Below are 12829 nucleotides of genomic sequence, written 5' to 3' on the forward strand. Positions count from 1 at the left end.
TGTGCTGTTAAATGAGTGTGCTTTGGCAGGCTGCAGTGTACATATACTGATGCTTTGCCTCTCTCGCTGGACTCCTTCATGACTCTTGAGGCTTGTAGAAGACTGGCATCTTTACAGTGGCCTAGATTGGCCATATTTTCGTGTCAAATGACAGGCCTGCCCCTGTAAAAGTGGGCACTGTGGTAAACTGTGCATTTACATTCACAGCTAAAGCTATCAAGGACATGTCTAGCAAGACTTGTTGACTTTCGTTACATTGCGGTTTTAGGGGCTGCGCATTAAATATCTATTTCACTGCAGCCTTTTCTAACCCTCAAATGAAAGTACAAGCTTTTTATTTTGTATTCATTTTTGTTCCGTTTATAGTTACACTTGGAATAAAAAGCTGCATTCTTCAGAACAATGATTGTGTTATTGCAAAACAATGTCGAAGGTTTATTGTTCCCAGTGTATCAAATCATTTTCCAAAATTGTATTTTTTTGAGGGAAAAATAAATTCAATCACATAACTGCCAATTAATGCTGGAGGCCAGAACTGCTCTGCCATTTATGTGCAATCAGATACGAGCACCAAGACAATCAAAACACCGCAGATGCATAGAAAGCAATCAAAATAACTTGAATTATTCATTATGCTTCTTTAATACTAAAGAAAACATACTTAGAACATGCAGATATTTCTCCAAGAAGACAGGTTACAGTACAAGTGGCGATGCTTAATTCAACACGTCAGACGTGCCGACTCGTACAAAGTGTGAGTGTGCCTGGCAAGAAGAGCCGGCTGCATGGTGTTTGTTTGAAGCCCAAAGTAGACACGTAAACAGTGACAGCGTATGAGAAGTCAAGGCAGAGCCATGTCTGATAGGTGTTGGCGGTGCTGTTGTGATCAAGTGGAAAGGGCGACGTGTTGTTAGCAGTAAAAACCAAAAGCATGTGAAGTGAGAAGGGTCGGGGGTGATCATCAATGAAATTTGAAACTGGAGAAAAAGGCCGTGTTTTGCTTTTTTTACCCGTCAAGTTAGTTGGCGAGACGCACTGTGATGACTTAACTTTGTTACCAAACCACCGATCATCTTAATCAAAAGGATTCAACTCAAGCCAGACAGTAAAGGTCTTGGCTGTGAATTGTTACTTGCATGATTTATTTTTGGACTAAATGTAAAGCACGGTTTGAATGTAACTAATGCTCACAGGGAGAAAAGAAAACATGTCAATTTGTTGCACAAAATATTTTTAAATTAGCTTAGTTTTGAAACGCCGCAGGCTCCCACAATGCAGCACAGAAACAATGCTAAACCTTTATTTATATAGCTCTTTTTCAACTCAGACGACAAAGCACTAACTGACAGATTAAACAATAAAAGTCGTAATTCAGTGCAGTATTTCCTTTTGCTCACTTAACATGTCCTCCTGCGTTGTTTTCCTAACAAACCCTGAAAGGCCTGTAACGCAGGAGGCCAGTGTGTTCCTCACAGCAAACACACTGTCAAACTCCATGAGGCGCTGCAGAACGCACCGTGCTGTGTAATGCTGTACAACAAGCAGCAGGTATTTGTTAGTTAATCAGCGTTTGACTTAAGCTAGAGGCTGTGGTCGTGTTCAGGAGCAGCAGGGCTGTTTTGACTAAGCCATCTCAGCGAGGGCCCGGTCATGGAGACTCCCAGCATTTGTTAAAGATTAGCGGCCTAGTCCTGATGTACTGAGCTCCGGGTCAAGCAGAGTGCAAGGCTCGGACGTGAGGCGGGGTTCACCCTATCTGTCCCATCTGCAGCTCTCACACAGCATATCTACTAGTCCGGGTACATGAGACACACTGAATAATGTGATTAAAGGTTTTGGAGCACAGTTTGGAGTTCGCTGAGGGGAAATTGTACAGAAGTTGTTCATCAGGAAGCAGCATTACCCCGTTTGACTGATAGTCACTAAGGTCATGACATAGAGGCATTTACAGCGTATACAAAGTAATAAGCATATCAAGATTTTCCTTTTTACCCTATATACTGAGGTTTCCTATTCTGCAAACCATCTGTGTACATTTGTGTGTGGTTAGATTCTATTACATGGGAGTGTACTATCAGACGTGAGCGCTTTCAGTCAGAGTATCTAAGCTGAATAAAGGAATAACAATAGCCCACATGCTCTCAGCCTATCATTAGCCAAAATACTAAATGAAAAACAACTGTGTGGGAACAATAAAATAATTTGTCAAGGGAGAAGATAAATTCTGAAAGCATTTTCCAATTGGCCGAGGCTTCGGTGTTCTGGGCCAAGTGCTCAGCACCTGGCTGTCACGGCTCTGACGCTGCCTAATTCATTTTAACTTTATAACACATTCCTATTAGATCACTGTCGATATGAGCCGAAGGAGCCTGATTAGTCTTTGTATCAGTATTAGTCAACATGTGCTGTGAGCTGACTTTTTAAGGGCAGAAGTTAGATAAACAGAAAGGAGCAGTAACCTTCAATCTATCCACTTATTATGTGACTCAGCTCCAGTGAGGACATACTGGGGAGCACGCCAGGTACTCATCCCAAATATTCTTGTCAAAAACTCCTGGTGATATAAGACATTTTCTGCTACGGGAACATTTACTGGTTACCGAAGCCGTGTGAACTCATGTGTCTTGTCTGTGTGGTTTCAAGGAATTTTAGCATATCAGTTTAAAGGCAAGGGAAGTTTCTCTTAATGGCTTTCTGGCTTCCTTGTAAAGGTTGAATGCTGAAATGGGGGAAACGGCTGTAAATGTCAGGCCAGCTAGAACAGCTACTCACCGGTTCCCATTGGACTCAAATCTTTCAACCCCATTTTTTTTTTACCATAACCTAACCGCGACCACTATCTTTATTAACTATGACAGAAATCAAGGTTTGGAAAGTCCAACAGGTGGCGATCCAAAGTAAACATCTCATATTGATAAAAACAGACATCTACACGTATACACCCACACATACCTAATCACATACAGTGTGTGTAAATGCACAGATATTAAATATGTCTTCAACTGTCCCAAAGCATCTCTTTGGTAATTGATTCAGTCAAAAGAAATATCAGCGTGTCAGCATTTACTTTGCCAAGTATTGAGATTTCTTACTTTCAAAAACAAAGTTGCGTGTCCCGTTTTTTGGAAACACGCAGCAAGTAGCTGACCAGTGTTGCAACAGATCTCATTCTCAAACCCCCCCAACAAAAGCTAAAAATGTATTAACCTCTTCACTAGACTCTTCTGTTCTCTGCTCTGATTAGCTGGCAAAAAAGTGTGTGTGTCTTTTATTCACTTTTCAAGGTTTTCATGTCCAGAGTTCATGAACATGTCCATTCTTTCCTCCACTTTGACCCAAACATTAGCACACACACACACACACACACACACACACACACACACACACACACACACACACACACACACACACACACGGCCCACTAATAAAACTGCCAGCAACGAGCCCCATAAGAGATCCTAAGTGTCCAACATGATGTTTGTGTTAAGCGGTGTATAATAGAAGCCGACTTCTGGGTCTTGGGGGGAATGTTAAGCATGTTAATGAAGAGTGCATACTGAGGCTATTACTCAGTGTAATATGGATCCATTTAACACACTTATTGCACAGCCCATATGAACCATATGATGAAAAGGGGCACTGCATTTAATCCTGGCAACAGTAAATCAAAGAAGAACTGATTTGTCTTCAACAAAACTGCTCGAAGGAGAATTGTTTCCTCATTAAGGATTACAGGAAAACACTGCCGACAGAATGAAAGCTGTGCAGATCTCTTTTAAATGCAATGTGATGTCGAGAATGTGAAGCAGACAGATACGAGAGGAGCCAGAAGATAACAGATGTCTCTACTGTTTCCAGTGGAAACTTCTGCACCAGAGCAAACCAGCTCCTCTGTGAGCTGTGGGTTTTCAGTTCCACAGGGTGAAACGGAGCAGACGTCTCTGGTAGACAGGGACATCAGCACAGCAGCTAACAAGCCAATGTCATCTTAGATTCCTTCAACACCCTGTTTGGCAACGGGTCTGTCAAAGACGATTAAACAAAGACATGTGACGGACAGAATAAATAGATAGTCCTTGGATTATGTGAGGAAGGGACAGAGAATATCAGTGTTTATAAATGTTGTGTGTTCGTAGTGTGGCGATGACGAAGGGAGGTCAAATGTTTGCTGTTGCATTGCTACATGGGAAGTTCTCATACAGAAGATATTCCCACACAGTAAAAACAAAAACAAATCCCTCCATAGCATCACATCATGGGAAATTGCATCTTCTTATCACATACTTTATCTCCTTGCTCTGATATTAGCCCGCTGAAAAACTGCTTTTCCTTACAAATATAATCGTCTGTAAAAAAGAAAAGTCTGTAAAAATAACCCCAAGCGTTACAGATCACAGTGCTGGCATCCAGCCTCTAAACTTTATTAACATCCAGAGTCGGCCTGGCGAAGCTCCCAGCTCCCTGCAACTTGGACTTACAAGTGTTAACCTGAACAGGGCATCAGCCTCATGTTCCCCAAATCCCCTCGCTTCCTCTGTTCATGCAGCATCGTGCTGTCAAGAGTTTCTACTAAAAAGCAGTCTACCTGTGCTACAATGCTGCCTGTGTGTGCTGACACTGGATGATATCACTCTCGCCACTGATTGAACCCTGGAGCTCCTGACTTCACGCAAGACAAATGATGCTCTAAAGGTTTGATTGCTAGTGCCTTCAAATATATCACTGAAAGATATTGACTCTGTGTGATGAAACTTGGCCCTGTATCTAGGACAGTGCGTACCGATATGTATCTGCCAAGACATAATGTACATATGAATATCTGAGTTGTCACGCTCAGGGTTTGTGATTGATGTCGACCAACATCATTCACCGACAAGCAAGAGTTCTTTTTCTCTAAGCAATCTTTAGTCCGCCGTTCTTTCTCTTCTTATTAGTCCTGGTAAGCAAGTTAATACAGTGCAGAGTCTGGACTGCATTGCACATGACTAGAGAATAAGTAATTCTTCCAGAATGCTGGGCTCCTATTAACAAGCACTAATAAAGTATATAAACTGCACTATTAGACTTTATAATGTCTTTCATAGTCCTCTGGGGCGGCGCCAGCCAATGGTGCAGTGAGCTGAGTGGGCACTGCCCCATGGCAGCTTCCTGGCAGAGACGGAGAGAGAACAAGAGAGAGGATAAAACTCAAGCTTTTTGGCTGCTTTTTCCTCCGCTCTAATGAAGGCATTAAAACAGCCTCGGCTCGCATCATGTTTGCCCAATTGTTTTTGACCACTCAGTTGAATCCAATGTTTGATTGGCTGGCTGATTTACCTCCAACATGACCAGTCTTGTATAAAAAAAAAAAAAGATTTCAGACACCATTGTAACTGTTGCTTGTAGCAGTTTTTTTTAAATGGTGATCTGTTTCCAAAAGAAGTGAAGTATTACGTGCTGTGAATGTTACTCACATCTTAATCACAGTTAAGAAATGAACTGCTGATAAAGTTGTAGGAAACTCTCTGGTGGAAAAGATTAAATGGGAGCTTCCTCATGACTGACTCAGAAGTCCAAAACTGCCGTTTCACACTGAAACAATCTGTGTTCTTGCAGCTTGTTTAGGGAGGTCAGTGAAGCCCTGATCCTAACGGACACATCTCTCTCCTACCATCTCTCTCTCTCTCTTTCTGCGTCTCTCTCCAGCTGACAGCTGCGCAGGCCCAGTCAGCTCTGGCAGCGGCAGCGCAGCGGCGGACGGCCGTCTTCACTGCCACAGTCAGAGTGGAGTGGATTTTTCTTTGATGAAACACAGCAGCGTCGAGCCAAGAACAGCAAGTGGCACAGCCGAGATGTAAATCAAAAACCCACCCGTGTGCTAAGTCATACACACAGAGGTCTGCGAGAGGAGTCGCTGCTGTCTGAAAATGCATGAGTAATACAGACTCTATAGACATGTGGTCAGCTGTGGCATGTCTGTCGAGGCCAAAGACTCAGAGAGAAGTCTCTTTATCTTTGCTACAAAGAGTTTAAAGGTGAAACAAAAGCTGGCAGTTTATACCCCTCATCAACACAAGTGTGTGAAACTTTGTGAGTACTTCTCAAGGCAAAGTTTAGGACTAAAAATACATTTTTATGATGACATATGTGAGCCAACTCTGCAGCTTTTTTCTTGACTAAACCGAGGCCCAGAGCACATTTCTTCTGCTACTCCAGTGATATTTCGACATTTACTCGAACCAGATCATATCTTTGCTGTGTGACTGGTTGGATTCATTGGCAGAATGAAACCCAAATTCCTTTGGTTACAGTGAGACGCAATAGTCATGCCACATTGGTCACATAAGAATGAGAACATTTAACCTGGTGGACACAGAGAAGTATAAGCGGTGAGGTGGCAGTGCTGTTTCTTTGTGGGTTAATACATGTTTGCAACTTCAGAAGGACGAGTCAGAAGATAGAAACAGTCACAACCTCCCACAAATCTCCTCCTCTCTCTTTGAATCACAACGCTCGCCTCTTTCTCTGCCACTTATCTCCCGTTTCCACACACGTCATGTGTATCCCCGGCCAAGTTTGATTGAGGTGATTCAGGGGTGTTCTCTCACTCTCCCTCTCGACTGGCTGTGACTCAGGAAGCGCTCTCATCCCATTACCCAGCATTCCCTCCTCAGCGTCTCAGACAGACAGAGGTTTACGGGAATACCGCTGCAGAATCATCACCGGGTCTCTGCTTTATGAATCAATGGCAACATGTTGCAAACATTACACCCTGCAACACCCTTCACAAGGCAGCACCCTCGCATTTGCCCATAACTCACCGCTGAGCTCATACAACACGCAAAAAGACTTGGGCTGAGACGCTCTCTTTCGGCTCGTGGGAATGTACCGAGAAGCCTTATGAGAAGAATGTTACTATTGCTGTACTACTTTGATATACATAAACAGGCCCACATGTATAGTTCCACATGATTGAGAGGCACAAATGCAGAAAGAGAGGATGTCTGGTTAGTCAGTTCCTGTTGACAAATTCTATGTAAAATATTACTGCCTAAAACTGACAAGGATAAGGAAGAATGTACCGTACAACCTCTTCACAATCTGGTTAAAAAAACCCTGGGTTAACCTCAGCTGTGAAACTAAGTGAACCACCGGTTCAATAACGGGTCAAATCTCTTTTAGCAGCAGTGACAGCGAAAGGTTTCCTCAGAGGTTTGATCAGTCTTTTACAACATCTGGGAGGAATAGCTGCTATAACCTTCCCTCGCTGATAAAAAAACCTTTTGGCATATTGACCGACGGTGATGTGGAGATACTCTGACTTCAACTTTACTTAATAAATATGTATTTTGCCACTCCAGAGAAGAGATCCAGAGATTTAGTGTCCTGCTTACAATTCATAAAGGAACTAAGTTGCTAACTAAGTAAGGCAATAAAATATCGTTATAATCCACATTTTTTAAAGGCATGTGAATCTCAGAATGTGTATATCAGCCATAATGTATGTTCAGCTCTCCTAGAATATAACTAAACACATAATAATGAAAGAAAAAAAGATTTGGTTAACACACACACACACACACACACACACACACACACGCACGCACACACACACATCCTAGGACATATTACAGCTATACAGCACATGATTAGCATCAGACAAATCAGCTTTCTTCTTAAAATATCTCCTTTTAAGATGTTGGAAGCAAAAGACTTTTGGTTTTCATTGGTCTTCTTATAAAATGTTGGATTTGAAATAGACAGATTACCAAACCAGACTATAGAGCGATAGTGAATTACTCATTCAATAGTAACACCGTGGGAGGATTATTATTATTATTATTATTATTATAATGCTCTTTATTTACTCCACAGAGTCTTAATCTACAAAAGGAAGGTCAAACAAAACTGTATTTAAGATCGTGAGAATTAAACACGGCGCCCCTCATTTAAACTGTGGTCACGTGCTGAATCCACTTAACAACCTTGACTCCTTCCCCAAGACGACTGTCGTACCCCCGATTCAGCAAAACGGGTTTAACAGTGTCACAAAGGAACAACTGGCTCACAAGTCAAAACCGAAAGAAAATACTGAGATCCAAGATGAATAAATAATACGAGCCAGACTTAAAGCAATTATAAACCTGAAGTCCGAGGTCATTTAAGAAATCCAAAACCCCCTCGAGACTGCTGCAGCAAACATGTCCCCCAGAATTATAGCTGCATAAACATTTTATGTGACACAAATCTGAAGATTTACCCAGATGAAAGTCTCTAAACAACTACCCAAAGAAAGGGAACACATGGATATTTTAAATGTGAACACCTGTTCCCTTGTAGGTTAAGCTGAGGATCAACAATTAGCTATTATGTTTAGAACATTTGCATTTATATGAAGAGAAAGTGTTAAGCACAGATTAATGCACACTGCCCGCTCCTCTCGCTATAAAGAACAAATAATAAACCACATAGTTTGATTAGAATAAGTGACTTAATGTGTTTCTCTGCGCGCACACAACCAAAACTATTCACAAGCTACTGGTAAACTGTCATTAAGCGTTTGACACAGCAGAGGCTCAAAGCGGGACTCTAATGCTCGCTTGTTCCTCATAACAGTCAGATTATCGCCCCGCAGTCTGACGTCTACAAATGCTGCTGGGGAAAACACAGGAAACTCAACATTGGTGCCAATGCCACTTCACCACAAATAAGTGTGTGTGTGTGTGTGTGTGTGTGTGTGTGTGTGTGTGTGTGTGTGTGTGTGTGTGTGTGTGTGTGTGTGTGAGTATGTCAATGTGTGTGGCATGTGTGCTTAGTGCATGTGTTCAGCATATGCTGGCACAGTGTCTGTATGTATTAGCAATGGATGCTGGTGGGGTTGTATGCTCGCCGCATACAGGTGTGTATACTGCATGTATAAATAGCGTATGTACAAGTTTTATGGAAAACATGTCACGATGATGCGTGTTGGCAAAAGACAAGAAGAAATAGCCACAGAAATGTAAAAAAGCTCCGACAATGATTGAATCCAAATATCCATTACTCATCTCTTTACAGGCTGAATCAACAGACCTCTGCATTTATCTGAGAGACGCAGTTTGGGCCTACAGCGCGCTCCTCTAACTCAAACATTTCTCCTCAAATAAGCTCACACACACACACTCGGCAGCTTCGTCCCGGCCGGGAGAAACTTTAGTAAGGTATCGAATGATGCTAGAGTACACACACCATTCAAACCTGATATTCTTTTTCAAGAGGGGTCAAGTGTTTTTCTTTGCAAGCTAAATATTTTCTTTGCTGGTGACCACTAATATTTATAGCACAGTGGACTCGCAGTGTAAGGATGATCGGCTGCTGTTCCACTCATGAAGAGCAACACACACATGCTTTCCAAACCTACGCACCAGATGTGACATGAGACACTCCAATTTGTCCTTCATTCAACTGGATGTAAAGAGAAATAATGAATACTTGTCCTTGGATTTAAGGCTGGGAACATTTTCTTTAAAATGCAATAGCACAGCGATGGTGAGGCTGAACAGATAAAGCTGAGGGTTTGGACACAATGTTGAGTTATTTTTACATTCAGGATACCTGCCTCGTAAAATCTGAATCCAAGCCTGCAGAACGTCTACTGACACACTCATTAACACGCAAGCTTTCTCACTCACTGTCTCTCTCTCTCTCTCTCTCTCTCTCTCTCTCTCTCTCTCTCTCTCTCTCTCTCTCTCTCTCTCTCTCTCTCTCTCTCTCATTCAATTAGAAACAAACATGGATGCACACAAACTGATATAAAAAAGAAAGAATCCAGCGTGCATTTGTGAGAGTAATTAGGAAATAAACTAGAGCAGCTCTGAATGTCTCAGAGTACATCGTGGTACACTGCCAGCTTACCTCCCAGAAACATATTTCATCTCATTTATTATTATGAGTAATTGTTCACATTGTGCAATTGCAGTGTACACAGTTGAAAGGTCAGACATCTCCGGTCTGAGGTAAGTTCTTCCTGCAGTGTCTCACTTCCATCAGGATAAATATTACAGTCTGGGTTTGTTCAAAGATTCCTTTCAGTCTAAATCTAAAGTAATGGTTGAGAATGCCGTTTACACTCCAGCTCTGTCCCCAAACGGCAGTGTGTAATACGAGCAGCCTGAAATGAGGTATGATACAAAAGACTGATGAGTACTGAGATCATTTTCATACTCCATGCTCACCATGAGAGACTATAAAACAACACACAATGCCTGGATTACGTCGCACATTCATATAGGATAGAGATAGCAACGTTGAGCCGAGTACAACGTTTGTCTCATTATAATTATAATGTTTAATACTGCCGAATTATGGATTGATGTGTAGTTGAATCAGTATGTGTTTAAGGAAGTAGATGTTGGGTTATTAAAAGGAGGCTGAAAACGATTTCATTTCATAAACCCAATATTAAAATATCACTCAACTGCCTCACAGATCCAAACAGACAGATATGTGTCTGCCTCAATGTTAATCTGTTCAACATAATGCACAAACGCATAACACATCTTGCGTTCCCACAATTTACGGGAAGTGAAGTTCAAAAGCGTTGCAAAGACAATGAGACGATTCATTCTGGATCGGGATGCTGGGGATGGAGGGAGGGCACAACTGTGCTCCAAGAGAACTCATAAATGCTGAGACACATTCAGCAGACATATGGTTTGCGTTTAGCAAGAAGAAACAATAATCAAATCCGTTGATCCTCTTCTTGCTGGAAGGATGATTGCTAATATAAAAGTCTGTTCCGTCTAATCATAATTTAGGATGGGGCTGTAATTACCTCCGCCCTCCCTCTCACAACAACACACTGTCTAAACAGGATGGAGGAGGCTTCCACAGACACTCAAAGCCCAGTTTCCACTCTGGATGCTATCTGTATGACAGTGCTCATTTCATCCATGTAATAGTTTTTTAAAAGTTCACTGATGAGCCCAAAAAACTTTTTTGGAAGGCACTAATTAAAATATGAGCATATAATATAATAAATTATCTTTATGATTAATGTTGTTCTAAAATTGAGATTAAAAAAATGTAATATATTTAAAGTAATTATTATTTAAAATATTGTTTTAAACTGCTGTCAGGTTTTCCATATTTAACTAAATGAGCCAACATCACACTAATCATCCCGTGAAACGCTGCCATGCCTTGTTAACATCCATAGGAAATGCGCACTTGCTTGGCAGCTATTCCACATACTATACAACTACATCACTTCACATCCCTCGTGTGCAACACACACTTTGATTCGGGTGTTATTTATGAATTGGCGGAGGATCCAAGTGAGCTCTGGGTTTAATTAAAATACCTAATCCACAACTGCAAACAGGGCTCTCAACACAAATACACTGTACAGCTGCTTCAAAGGATGCTCTTAAGGAGCCATATGGAAGCAACATTATTTTTGGATGATGGCTTTTATCTCAAATAACATCGAAACTGCTAATTGGTCGAATTGGCAAGCTGCTGTTTGACTGTTTCCTCAGTTTGTTTTTAATGAGGGACATTATTATTATTATTACATGAAAGGGTTAGTCCTATGTATGTTCAGAAACCACTCCATCAACTTAATAACTTCCAAACACCTCACCAGCATCAATTAAAGACGTGTGGGCTCGTGCTCACACTTGGACCTAAAGGGGCCTACCTTGCACGGGTGGGAGAGAGAGGCACGAGCGCGGAGCTTTAGCTGCCAGATGCGCTTTTTCTTCGGACGCGCTGTATCTCTTCGGGCTGGCGCAGTTGATGTGAGTCGGGGGGGTGTCATGGGAGCTCCGGCAAATCTGCGATCCAAAACCACCGCTCCCGGCTCGCCGCGTACAGATGTCCGCCTTGCTGCCGTACACGGAGAGCGACAGGCCGGTGAAGTCTGTGAAAGTTGGGGTCTGACAGTGGCTGACCATCCCGAACAGCGCTGAGGGGTTCTGCATTGATGACTCGGCTTTCCCATGCAGTGTTGCGGCCGCTGCTCACATTACCTGCAGCGCGCCAAAATGAAAAATAACAAAATCACTGCATCAACACGAAGAGGAGGTTGTTCTCCCCGTGAAAAGCATGCGTTCACTTGAACAGCAAGAATCAACACACTGGGAGAAAAAAAACACGATAAAACATCAGGGATTTGGTAACACCTACCTTATTCAATTAGCCAATGGGGAACCGAAAAAAGTCTTATTGTGCACATCTGCATGTTTATCAAACTGAAGGGGAGAGCATGTGCAAGCCTGATCGATAGCATCCTCCCAGTGAGGATATGTCATCAGCATCCCACGCGTCTCTCCCCCTTTCTCTCCCTCTCTCTCTCCCCCTTCTCTCCCTCTCTCTCTCTCTCTCTCTCTCTCTCTCTCTCTGATTGGCACCCGACAGCTCCACTGCTCTGCAGGAATCAGGAGCACCAATGAAGACTGTGTCCGTGTTTCTGTGGGAGGATAAGATCTGGATCAAGACCCTTGTTTGTAGTTATGGGCTTGGATATGAAGTTTGCGAGCTAATGCATGCGCGTATGCTATGATACTTACCCATTTACCCAGCACTCAAAACTCGTTGTAAAACAGGAACGGTGTTCTCCAGGTCGTTATCAGCCGTTTGGGATCATTTAGGTTAGAAAAGTTAAACTTGGTTTACTAGAATTCACACATTGAGATACATTTTGATCAGCATTTGCTGTTCTGTTTTCTTTTAGCTGCTTGATTTCTTGAGTTATTTGTTGGATCATAGTTCATTATGTCTGATAAAACACTACTGGTCAAAACGCCTGGATATCTTTGGAATATTGAATTAAAAATGTGACTCTTCTTTTTAAAACTAAATCATTAAA

General features: G+C 42.1%; 1 protein-coding gene across 1 annotated transcript in view; it reads right to left on the bottom strand.

Annotated features, from left to right (window-relative positions):
- Window positions 1-12044, bottom strand: part of glis1b (GLIS family zinc finger 1b) — a 66872-nt gene extending 54828 nt beyond the window's left edge. Inside the window, 1 exon segment of the mRNA XM_029429180.1 lies at window positions 11660-12044. Coding sequence (XP_029285040.1) covers window positions 11660-11942 — 283 coding nt within the window. The 5' untranslated portion in view covers window positions 11943-12044.
- Between the last annotated feature and the right edge of the window lie 785 nt (window positions 12045-12829).

The sequence above is a fragment of the Cottoperca gobio genome, chromosome 4 (genome assembly GCF_900634415.1).
Source record: "Cottoperca gobio chromosome 4, fCotGob3.1, whole genome shotgun sequence".
Taxonomy (NCBI): Eukaryota; Metazoa; Chordata; class Actinopteri; order Perciformes; family Bovichtidae; genus Cottoperca; species Cottoperca gobio.